The sequence below is a fragment of the Melopsittacus undulatus genome, chromosome 6, assembly GCF_012275295.1.
Source record: "Melopsittacus undulatus isolate bMelUnd1 chromosome 6, bMelUnd1.mat.Z, whole genome shotgun sequence".
NCBI lineage: Eukaryota > Metazoa > Chordata > Aves > Psittaciformes > Psittaculidae > Melopsittacus > Melopsittacus undulatus.
In genome coordinates this window covers 5,878,661-5,890,856 of record NC_047532.1, presented here as the reverse complement: position 1 = coordinate 5,890,856, position 12,196 = coordinate 5,878,661, and the positions used below count along the sequence as shown (strand labels likewise).

The 12,196-nt window shown below is 55.7% G+C and overlaps 2 protein-coding genes across 2 annotated transcripts; both read left to right on the top strand.

The window, feature by feature from the left end:
* Window positions 1-4,412: 4,412 nt before the first annotated feature.
* ASB12 (ankyrin repeat and SOCS box containing 12) lies at window positions 4,413-6,104 on the top strand. The gene is given in 3 exon segments (XM_034064249.1): window positions 4,413-4,442; window positions 4,444-5,242; window positions 5,971-6,104. Coding segments are annotated over 3 exon segments (963 nt in total).
* A 1,230-nt stretch (window positions 6,105-7,334) lies between these two features.
* On the top strand, window positions 7,335-11,948 carry AMER1 (APC membrane recruitment protein 1). Its single transcript, XM_034064052.1, has 2 exons — window positions 7,335-7,392; window positions 8,347-11,948. The coding sequence occupies exon 2, from the start codon at window positions 8,417-8,419 to the stop codon at window positions 11,651-11,653; it is 3,237 nt and encodes a 1,078-aa protein (XP_033919943.1). The 5' UTR covers window positions 7,335-7,392; window positions 8,347-8,416; the 3' UTR covers window positions 11,654-11,948.
* Window positions 11,949-12,196: the final 248 nt, after the last annotated feature.

Sequence of the window (12,196 nt, the reverse complement as noted above, 5' to 3'; positions counted from 1 at the left end):
CTGGGGCTCTGGAGTTGCTGTGGGTGCGTTTGCTGTAGGAAGGGATGGTCTCTGGGTGTTCGTGCCCTCTCGTGGTTAATACCTGCATCACCAGCTCCAGGCTGGGTGGTGAGGAGGCAGCAGGCAGAAGTGCTGGGAATGTGTAGGTGTTTCCATTGGGACGGAGGAAACTCCCCAGTTCAAAGGCTTTGCTGTGGTTTGGCCCTGACTTACAGCTCAAAGGCAGGAGGCAGAAGCATCACCACGCCGTAACTGCATGTTTCCAAACATGGGGCCTGTCAGTAAATCCTTAATCCTTGCAAAATGATTTATTTGGTCCTGTTTAGCACTGAACTTTTAAATGGGAATGCTTAGGGCTGTTAAACCTGAAAGCTCATTACCTCGCACGGCTGCTTTAATAGCTATAATCATTTTAATGGAAGCAACTTGGTTGGATGGGATTTACCTTCCCAAAAAACCTTCTTGATTGGCATTAAATACACTTCTGCTCTTTAATTCTTCCCCAATTAATGAAGAGCTGATAAAGGAGCTGCTTTGTCTGCAGCACAGGTCAGGCCAACCGGTGACTCCAGAGCTTGGAGCTCAGGCAGGAGCTCTGCCTTCCCTGATGTTGGAAGTATTGGGAAGCTTCAAAATGGGTCAGACTCATCTGGTTGGGGCTTATCTGAATCTGCTGATTTAAATATTCATGCAGGACAGTATTTAACACGGTGCTGTGGCTGTTCAGGTTGCACAGAGGTGTCACTTCATGTTCTTCCAGTCGGCGGTGGATTTATCAGAGTACTTTGTAGTCTGTGCTTCATTAGTTTTTGATTTAATCTCTGCTCTCTACTAAAGAGCTGGTTCTGAGCCTTCTTTTCTTGTTTAACAACAACAGCAGCAGCAACAAAGGAATATGCAGTTTGTTATTACATTTTCCACTCAAGGATTTCCCTTTCATCTCTCAGTTCCCTTACAGTTCCCTGCAATTCATGTTTTCTAATGAGTGTGTTCATTTGTTGTCTGTATCCCCTTGTTTTTCCCTTTAAAATACACAGGATTTTTAATTGCCTTTTTTATGCCTACATTTTGTTGCAGGGGTTTCCAGCCAGGTGTGGCTTTTTTACCTGCAGCATCCCCGTTGTGGCTGCAGCTTCTTGACTCTTGATAAGCCCTGAACTCCTGCTTTTGCTCTCATGTTTATCCATATTTTCCCTATCCATAATTCCATCTATAACATTGACTTTGGAAAACCGACCTTTTTGAGGTAACCTATTTCTGAATGAATCTGGAGAGAGTGAAACTATGAGGAAGCAGAAGTCTCAGGCCTGCGAGTACTGGCTGTTGTCCTGCTCTCTGTGTTTCCCACAGCGTGGCCGCAAACTGGGAGTGTGATGGTGGCTATGGGGACACCACAACTGTTTTGCAGAGCCCTGATTTTACTCTTACAGCAGTGGAGATATTTCTGCTGGGTGGTTTGGTTCCCCTGTTGTTATCTCATCCTGCTGATAGCGCTGCCTCCAACTGTCATGACACTCCTGCTCCACTGCCAGGAAGTTTGGAAGAGGTTTACAGGGAACTGGATAAAGCAGGATTGCACTTACCAGCTGACAGCTTTTGATAAGGCAGCCCCACCACTGCTCCCTGTGGTTTTGTTTGCCCCTGTGAAGCTTTCTGCCTTGCTGTGTGCTGCTGAATTTCATGAAGCCAAAGCAGGGGTTGGTTCTGGCAGGTGGAGCTGGGGGGGAAGCCTGAGGAGCAGCTTGGGTGAGGAATCTGGACCCTCCTCAGTGCCTTTTGTCCCCCCTATGCTTAATAAACAACTCTGGTTGTTGCAGATGGTTGTTTGCATGGCTCTGGAAGTGGAAAAGGCAGTTGGGCGATGGGTTAAGAGAGAATCCATGGGGATGATTGGCAGTGACCATGATAAGTGGAGGCTGATGGTGCAACAGGGACCGCACTGCCTGGGCAGGTGGACTCAAACTGCCGGTACCCTGTGATTCCTGCAAGGGAAGGGTGGAACAAACACTTTGTGTGTGCTCAGAGGGGTCAGGCAGCCCCAGCACCTGTCCCAGCCCCCCCCACGTCGCTGCCCCTCTCTATATTTACCCAGGGGGAGCTTTCCAAGAATGGAAGTGGTAAGATAAAACCCCCGAGGGGCTAAAATTAGCCCCTGCGCCCTGGCCTGTCTGCCCGCGGTGGCATTTCAGCTGTGAGCTCCACAGCCTGCACTGCTCCGGCCGCACAGAGGCAACGTCCATCCCATCACAGCAGGATCCTCTCTCGTCTCTCCTTGTTGAAGCCAAGGGAGGACCTGGCCATGGGACCACTGCTGCCCCACCAACCCTGGCTCTGAGCATCACCAGGTAAGGACCAGCGTAATGCTGCCCAGGCAGCATCGGGCAGTCAGAGGTAACTGGGAACCAGCTGTAACTGGTGTGTTCTCTGTCACCTTCAGCTCCAGTCAGAACCTCTTTTTGGGGTGTCTGAAGATGCACAGCTTCTATCCCATCAGCTCTGGTTTGGGCTCTTCTGGGTGAGGAGCAGCTCTGAGCTGCCCATGTGAACACTTACACTGTCAAAGTGACATCCCTTTGGACATGTGTGTTCTGTTTCCAGTGCATTTCCTTTGGGAATAAAGCTGGGCCTTCTTTTTGAATTGAATCTGCATTAAACCTGCCTCCATTAGCCATGCTGGTGAGGGGGTCCAAAGCTCCAAAGCTTGTTATATTATAGAACTATAGAATATTTGTGTTGGAAGGGACCTTAAAGCTCACCCAGTTCCAAACTTCTGCAAGGGATGGCAGAACAGCTTCTCTGGGCACCCTGTGCCAGTGCCTCAGCACCCTCACAGGGAAGAGCTTCTGCCTAAGAGCTCATCTCAGTCTCCCCTCTGTCAGGTTCAAGCCATTCCCCTTGGCCTGTCCCTACAGGCCCTTGTCCCAAGCCCCTCTCCAGGTTTCCTGTAACCCCTTTAGGCACTGGAGCTGCTCTAAGGTTTCCCTGTTCCTGCTCCATTTGCAGAAAGAAGCCAATTGCTCAGTGCAGCTCCTTGCCTCACCCCAGGCAGGATCGGAGCTGCCCAGGGAAACCCGAGCTGTGACCCGAGGGGTGAGGAATTCCAGCGCCCTTCCCGACGGCTGCACTTCCAGCTGCTCAGGTGCCGGCCCAGCCATTGCATTCCTCCCCCTGCTGCTGCTTGGCCATGGTGAGGCTGGATCCTGTGTCCTGGAGATGTGTTGGGGTCCAGTCCCAGCCGTGCTGTGACCAGCTCAGTGTCCCCTCACCTTCCACTGCAGAAATCACAGGACCCCAGGGTGGTTTCGCTTGAAAGGACTTTAAAGCTCATCCAGTTCCAACCCCCTGCCCTGGGGGGTCTCCATTAGAGCAGGTTGCTCCAAGCCCCATTCAGCCTGTCCTTGAACACTGCCAGACCCTTCCTGCAGCCCAGCTCAAGCAGACAGGAGAGAGCAGGGGCTTTGCTAACTCCCAGTATCAGCACAGTTTTGGGAAGGGTGATGCTCAGAGTCCTTAAACTGGCCACCATCATATTCACCTCATCCGTTTTGAAACGCACCCCCTTTGAAAGTGGCAGGGTGTGAAGTCCTTGCAATGCTGACAGTACAGCATTAAACAGTTATAAAGATAATAAAGTAAAAGCCTGGGGACTCCCCATGCAGCATCTGAACTGCAACACCAGATTCAGGTGTCAGCGTGTTCTCAATCACAGCATTTTGAGGGAAGTGGCCCATATATGTGCTTCAACAGTGACCTTCACCTTAGCTCTCCTGCATGGGTTTCTTCACCCATGGAGGCAGGGCCATAAGCATGTCAGCAGCATCACAACCTGATATTATTTGTCTTCTTGAATCATAGAATCATTTAGGTTGGAAAAGACATTTAAGATCATCAAGTCCAACCATTCCCCAGCACTACCAAGGCTACCACTCACCCATGTAGTGATAGGACAAGGGGTAACAGGTTGAAACTTAAACAGCAGAGGTTTAGACTGGATATAAGGAAGAAATTCTTTCCTGTGAGGGTGGTGAGGCACTGGAATGGGTTGCCCAGGGAGGTTGTGAATGCTCCATCCCTGGCAGTGTTCAAGACCAGGTTGGACAGAGCCTTGGGTGATATGGTTTAGTGTGAGGTGTCCCTGCCCATGGCAGGGGGGTTGAAACTGGATGATCTTAAGGTCCTTTCCAACCCGAACTATTCTATGATTGTATGATTCTATGTCACTGAGGGCCTCGCCTCCATGGTGTGTGAACACTTCCAGGGATGGTGACTTTGGGGGAAGAAATGGAGAATCCTCCTGAACTTGTCCTTCAAAACACAATAACAAAAGTATGGTGCTCATGCCAGGGGCTGGTTCTAACCCAGAGGTGGTGATTATGTTCTCATCCCATAGCTCTGTGGCTTTTCCCTTTATGATGAAAGTGGCAAACCGGAGACAGACCAACAAAAATGAGCCTCATGGACATCAGCAAAATGTTCGCCATGCTCCAGCCCAAAGAAGATGAAGACAACAACAACAACAGAGAAAGTGAGGAGCTGAACCGAGCAGTGGCGGAAGGCAACCACCAAACCCTGGACATCCTCTTATGGCAGGACAGGTACAAGAAGGTCATCAACCGCCAGAGCGGCTGGGGCATCCCCAGCACACCACTGCGCCTGGCGGCCACCCGGGGCTGTGCCCAGTGCATCAGGGTGCTCTTGGCACATGGGGCAGAGCTGGACAGCCTGGATGTGAAGGCTCAGACCCCGCTCTTCATTGCAGTCAGCAATGGCCATTGGGAGTGCGTGAAGGTCCTGCTGGAGGCAGGGGCCAGCCCCTGTGGCAGCATCTACAACAACTGCTCCCCACTGCTCATTGCTGCGCGGGATGGGAATGTGGACATCCTACAGCAGCTCCTGGACCACGGTGCAGAACCCAATGTTCAAGCCAGGCTGCCCCAGTGGGCGGCTAACTGGGTGGCTTGCTCTGGTCCCCTCTACCTGGCTGCTGCATACGGGCATCTGGAGTGCTTCAAGAGGCTGCTGCTTTACGGGGCTGATCCCAACTATAACTGCACCGAGGAGAGTGTGATCGCCCACATCAAGGAGCCCAAGACTCTGCTGGAAACCTGCCTGAGGCATGGCTGCAGGAGTGAGTTCATCAGACTGCTCATTGACTTTGGAGCCAACGTGTACTTGCCCAACATCACAGTGTATGAGGCCACACCACACAGTGAGAGCCTGGAGCTGCTGCTGCAGGCAAGAGGTAACTTGTGAGTGTGGCCCCGGGGCTGGAAATGAGGATTCATTCTCCATCTGGGTGCAGGTTGCTTTAGATTCCCCTTCCCTTCACCTGTGCTTCCCACCAGCCTTACCCAGGCTTTCCCACAAGCATCAACTCCCTTTGCAGCATCACTTGACTGCCTGAGTCTCTCAAACTCTGCAGTGTTATCACTGACTCCTTATTCCTTCCTCTCCCTCAATGGTTGACGTGCTCAGGCCAAAAGACTAAGTTGCCAACTGTGAACAGAGCAAGAGAAGGACATCATAAGTCATGGAGAACAGGTCTACCACCGGTGACTGAATCGGTGGCTTTGACACATGTGCTACTGCATTCCAGGGCCTCACCACCCTCATCTGTTGCATTAGAGGCTGCTTTTCACTGTTCCCATCCTTTCTGCTGCTCAGCTCTGGCCTTCCTGTAGCTGCCTATGTCCAGAAAAAATGCATAGTTCTGTATGAAGGTGGAAGATTCCATCTTTGTGTGCCTGACTCCCATAAAACACACACTGCAGAGCTTGGGGCTCCATCCAAGGTGTAAGCACATACAGGCCTAGCAAAGACATTGCTTTTCATTAATGCATTGAATTATTATTGTTTCTGGCATTATAATATTATCCTTTGCTGGGGATCATACCTGGGTTGGAGGGGAGTGGGGTTGTGTGTCCTGAAGGTAACCATCCACCTCCTTTTTTCCTCCCTCTCCTTTCACAGCTCATCCCAAATCCTTGATGGCTCAGTGCCGGCTGGCCCTACAGCGCATCCTGAAGCCAGCTGCCTACCTGCATGCAATTGGCAAACTGGAGATCCCAATGGCCCTGGCAAACTACCTCCGACACCAGCCATGACACACGGCCCAGTGCGAGGGGCGCCTGCCCCGTACATGTGCTGAGCACCCACATTAAAAGCTGCTGTGACACTTGGCCAGTGTGAAACCACCTGAATTTGTCATCACGGAGTCATTTCTGCTTACAAGGTGTCTCCAAAAAGCAGTGCTTGGGCAAAAAGATGGGAAGAGGGGGAGTAAACAGGGACCTGAGCTCCTGGTCTGCATCAGGGTGATGGTAAAGCAGGGTCTGGTTTAGCTGGGTTTGACTCTAAACCCTCTTCCCTGGAGGTTTTTTACATCTTTAGTTGACACTGGTTGGAGAAGTGGGTGGGAAAAGGTGCACAGAGCGAAGGGAGGGGAGTAAGGGCTGCTTTTACCTCCTCTCCTCCTGGGTAAGAGTGGGATGGAGGGAGGCACCATCAGGCTTCATGACCTCAGCTGCTTCTAAACCCCTTTTCACAGAGGTTCTAAAGTGCCTCCTGTGTTCATGTCATGGCCGAGGGGCTTTTGGGGTTGGGCAGGGGCTGTTTTTAATTAAAAATGTTCTTATTAAACTAATGTGATCTGTTTCATAAAATATCTCCTAATCAAAGAACCCAGCATCCTTTGGAAGGGAATTCAGGCTGGAGCAGGGCATCCAGGCAGGGGTGCTGCCCACCAGTTGCTTCCACTTTCCATGGGTCTCTCCATCACTCCAGCTCTCCTGATGAGTAAAGGGGACAATGCTTGGGCATCAGCGATCGCCCTCATTGACTGGAGGAGCTTTGCTGGCTCTTCCTGGAGCAGGGAGTTGATGGATAAACCACACTGCTCCGGACAGCGCCTTGGGATGCAGCAGAATGCATCCCACATCGCTGAGTCCATGCTGCCCTAACTGCATCCCAAATGGAAGCGCAGAGGCACATGGCCTTTAGGAGCTTTGAGGACTGTTCTCTGCAGAGCACAGGCACGTTTCTCCCTGATTTATGTTGCTTGTTTCCAGGCATGGGAGGAGCTGCGGGTGTCTCCTGTGCTCCCATGCTGCACTCCCGTGTGTGTGTGGCTGTAGGGACACGTGGAGCTCTGCTGGAGGCAGGAGGTGTCCCCCCCACTGCGCTGCTCATATGGGGCTGTGCCATGGGGCGCTGCGAGCAGGGTCTGCAGGGCCGCGTGTGCCGGGGCGGGCATTAGGACCCGGTGCCACCCGCGTCTCTGTGACGTCATGGAGGCCCCGCCCCCGCCGTGACGCAGGCCCCGCCCCTCGGGCCGCGCCGGGCGGACGCGCGGACCCGGCGGCCCCTCGGCCTGGGCTGCCCCGGGCCCCGCCGGTGAGTACCGGGGGTTGGGGGGGGGGGCTCCGCTACCGAGCCCTTGGGAGGGGGGAACCGGGGCCCCCCCCCCGCTCCGTAGGGCCCAGCGCCGGGGGGCGGAGCGGGGCTGGGGTTAAACCCGACCCTGGAGCGCTCAGGGCCGGGTTGGGCTTGGAGCAACCTGGGCTGGGTTGGGTTGGAAGGGGGCTTAGGGCTCATCCAGCTCCAGCCCGTGCACCGGCAGGGGACACCTCCCACTGGCGCAGGGTGCCCCAAGCCCCTGTGTCCAGCCTGGCCTTCCTACGTGTGTGCTGCTCCAGCCTGAGGCTGGCGAAGGAAACGGTATTATTGTGGTTCTCGTGTTACCGACATCAATGCGGGATCAGATTTAAAACCTCCCTCTCTGCTCCTGGGATAATCTGATCAGGGCTGTTCATTGTGGGTGCTTTGGATGCAGATTCCCCCCTCGCTGGAGAGATGCTTTGGGAAACAACCGCAATCCTCTTAAAAAGAGCTAACAAGTGCATTAGAGCAGCTTTCCTCCTGGGCATGTGCTCAGTGTGAGCGGCATCCTGGCTGGGTCCCCATCAGACTGCTCCCTGTAGCTTGGCACAAGGGCTGGGATGGGGTCTGGTGGGTGTTGGTCCCTGTTCCAGCCTGTGTTTGCCAGCTCAGCAGTGGCTGGTACCTGAACCTGGTGGCAAACGGGCTGGGAAGCCAAAGGGCTTGGAAGGAGGTGGCTCAGGGATGAGACCTGCTTGTCCTTGGGCAGTGGGAATGGTTTTCCTGCACTTGTAATCTGGTGTATTTGAGCAGTGTGATGTTTTTATGCCCATTTCAAGGAATGGAAGGAGCTGAGTGGCTTTTGGAGGTGTTTGCAGCTCCAGTTGCAGCTGGTGACCAAGTTCCATCTCTGGCTTTGCACCATCCGCTGCCCTCCTCTCACATCTCTCCCCTTTCTCTTTGCTTTAGCTCAGCTGTGATGCCTCCATCTCCATGCCCAGAAGAGAACTCTGCTCCCAGAGTCACCCTTTCCAGCTAGATGCACCCAAACCAGGAAGCTGCCATGGAAACAGGCTGCACGGAGGAGCCTGCCCAGACCAGGACACAGTCAGTGGCCTGTGCCAGTGACCAGCAGCGGGATGAGAGCAGGGACCAGCTCCCTGAGCAGGGCAGTGCCTCCATCGCAGCCGCGGAGCCACAGCCGGCACCTGGGAAGCTGAAGAAGACGGCGTTCAAGCTGTTTGGAGGGAAGAGGAGCATCTGTACACTGCCCAGCTTCTTTGGGGGCAGGAGCAAAGGCCAGGGCAAGGCAAACTCTAAGAAGGGCCTCAGTAAATGTAAGACCCACGATGGGCTCAGCAGTGCTGCTTATGATAAAGGTAGTGGGGCGCAGCTGGAAAGCCCTGCGGATGGGAGCAGGGACCCGCATCCCGGCCCTTTGCCGAGCTCCCAGAGCGCTCACGTTGCTGTAGATGCCAGCACCAGGTTTGATTGTGGCCAGCAGGACGGTTCGCCACCCGGGAGCATTGAGGGCTGTGAGAAAAAGCCCAATGGAGATAAATCCTCTTTTCCCAGACCCAAAAAGGGCCTGAAAGGGTTTTTCAGCAGCATCCGGCGTCACCGCAAGAGCAAAGTGGCCGAGTGTGAGAGAGCTGAGCTGCCCGAGTGGAGCGGGGACACGGAGGAGGCCGGCAGAGCTCCCGGAGGGCCAGCGGAGAGCCAAGGTGCTATAGAAGCAATGGGACTGGCACCCGTCCCTCCTGGCACAGCCTGCCCAGGGGCCCCAGAGGATGAGCACTCCATGGGCACCGCTGATAACTGTGGGGAGGCTGAGCCTGGCTGCCTGACCACGGCTGAGGGCAGCTCTGAGTGTGACACAGGGACAGTGAAGAGGGATGCTCTGGATACAGAACCAGAGGCTGACGCTGTTGTGTGTGCGGAGTTTGACCCTGGTAACACACTGCTGGCTTTTCCTCCGGACTTCATGGACAATGACCCCTCCTGCCTCAACTCTGGGGACCTGCTGAGCCTCATCCTGGGAGATGCAGCATCCCTGAAGAGCTTCGATTCCCTGACAGGCTGTGGAGATGACATTGCTGAACCTGACATCGCCGAGAGCTCCATCTCTGTGGAGCGCAGCAGGGATGCTGCGAAGAGGAGCTCCTGCCTCGTCACCTACCAGGGCGGTGGGGAGGAGATGGCCATACCCGAGGAGGCAGAGGAGTACCTCCACCAGCTGTGGAGCAGCAACGTGGCAGCTGACAGGAGCTATGGAGCCCAGGTATCGAGCAGCAGCCTGGAGACCCACGCCTCGCACGAGGCTGAAGCCCACCCCTACATAGGGGATGCAATGGATGGCGTTGACCTCCTGACGCCACAGAGTGACCAGCAAGAGTCTGCCCCTAACAGTGATGAAGGTTACTATGACTCCACCACACCGGGGCCTGAGGATGACGCTGGGGATGGGCTGGGTGAGCTCAAGAAGGATCGTCTGCCCCGGGACAGTTACAGTGGTGATGCACTTTATGAGTTCGACGCGCTGATGAGTCCCTCTCATGGGGAGGAATCCCTGTTTGAGAGCAAAATCCCCCGTCCCGGGATCTTCAGCTACTTCTTGGACTTCTGCCTCCCTGCCGAGAAGAGCCTGATCCAGATGATCGACCAGAAAAGAGGGGTGATGGAAATGGAAGGAGAGGAGCTGGCGGCCATTCAGAAAGAGCTGCTCTACTGGGAGCTGCAGGGGGAGCCGGTCTTGAAACGCCTTGATGCTCCCAGCAAGGAGAAGTGTCCCCTTGAGAAGCAATGTGTTGAATGTAAAACCAGAGCAGCCAGCTCAGCTGGCAAAAAGAGTGGCCTTGGTGGTGAGCAGGTGGCCTCGCATGCCCCAAACAGAGCGGGGAACAGTGTGGGTTCGGTGGCTAGAGCTGAAAACCCAGAGTGGAGGGATTTTCCAGGGACTCTGTGTCCAGAAAACTGTTACAACAGCCAAAAAGCTGGAAGTTGCCTTATTCAGCTGGTACAGAACAACCCAGGGTTCGAGTCAGACCCAGACTGTGGGTTGTTTCGGGACTCCATCCATGGCAGCGTCAGCCCGACCACAGCAGGGATGTTCCCTGGCTACCGGCTCCCGGAGCACGAGGATGGTGGTGGAGAGGAGACCTCGAGCAGCAAGCCCCAGGCAGGCAGTGAGCCTGAGCACGCCGTGAGCTTCTCGCAGGCGCTGGTGGAGTTTGCCAGCAGCGGGACCCTCTTCTCCAGCCTGTCTGAAAGCCTGGGCAGCTCAGCCTCTGGCTCCTCCTTCACCCAGAACCTCCCTGCCCTCCCCACCATGGTCACCTTCGACGTGGTCGACGTGGAGCAGGAAGGAGAAGGGGAGTGCGAGCAGCACCCTGACATGACTGCGGGCGAGGACATTGCCGAGGCCTTTGAGGACAGCTATGGGCAGAAGGAGTCGTTGGCTGAATGTGACGAGCGAATGTCCCCGGGGTTCACCCCGGGCTCCTTCCAGAGCTGTGACTGGGGTGTCACCAGCCTGCCCCGGCACCTGCGCCTGCATGGGCTGAGCCCCTCCATGGCACCGCTCTCCATGGACCGCAGGAGCCGGTCGCTGGACACGGAGAGCCTGGAGTTGGAGCTCGCCGAGCCCCAGGCTGCCAGGAGCTGTCCCCAGCCCGGCCGGCTCTGGGCCAAGCGGGATGGTGGAGCGAGGAGGAGCAGGAGCAAGGAGGAGGGTGAGCCGGCGGCTCCCGATGGGGGGTTGAGCTGGCCGGGCTTGCAGCACCTCCAGCATGACCCCGACATGGGGATGGAGCTCTGGGGGTTCGCTCCGGCCACCACCATGGATGGTGCCTGGGAGCCCCCAGAGCAGCCGGGCTCCGTGTCCCCTTTCCTGCCTCTTTCCCAGAGCATCTCTGGGGAGACTCCAGAGCCGGAGCTGAGCAGACACCCGCTCAGGCCCCACAACCTGCCTCTGCAGCCTGATGCCAGGTGGTCCCGGGAGGCAGCCGGTTCCTACAGGTACCATGGAGAAGCCACCACCAAAACCTTGCCCCATTTGTTACCCACTGGTGGGACAGAGCCTGAGCTGCCCCCGGGCTTTGGGTTCGCTTGCTCCCCGGAGAAGCGCAGCAAGTGTAAACCCGTGGGCATTGCCCAGGGTGTTCCACAGCATCCCAGCGGCTCCACACAGAGCCCAGAGCGCTGCGGAGAGCCCCTGAAAGGCAGAGCCCCCCCCGGCACCCGCAGCGCTGCCCTCAGCCACACTGACCCTGAGTAGCTGCTCCGGGGAGGGAGCAGCAGCGATTGCAAAGGGAGGGAGGAAATAAAGCAGTGAGTGACTTGAAACCAGACCTGGGTGGGCTGAGCTCCTCTGCTGCTGCCCTGGCTGTGCTCTTGGTGCTGGGGATGCTCTGCCAGGGCTTGGGCTCACCTGCGGGATTTGGGTGTTAACACTGAGGCACCTTCTTGTTGCCCCCGTGTGTGCTCACGTTGCTGCTGGAATGAGAGCTGGGAATGGACCCGTGGCAGGGCTGGGGGTTTGCTGCAGGATTGGAGCCTGGGGGAAGCTGTTGAGGGACATGGGGGGGGGGGGGGGTTCTTCCTCTTCTTGGTGAAACGTTTTGGGTCAGGCTCATGCTGAATGTTTCCATCTCAGCCTCTGTTTGGGATGGAGGGATGTTGTTCCCAGAGCGAGCATGGAGGAGGCGCAGGCGAAAGGGGAACTTTGCAGTCACACTCTTATTTATTACCCCTTTTGCCTGGCCCCGAGGAGAGCAGGAGCTGGTGTGTGTGTGCTGATTGCATCCCCAGGTCTAGTTTT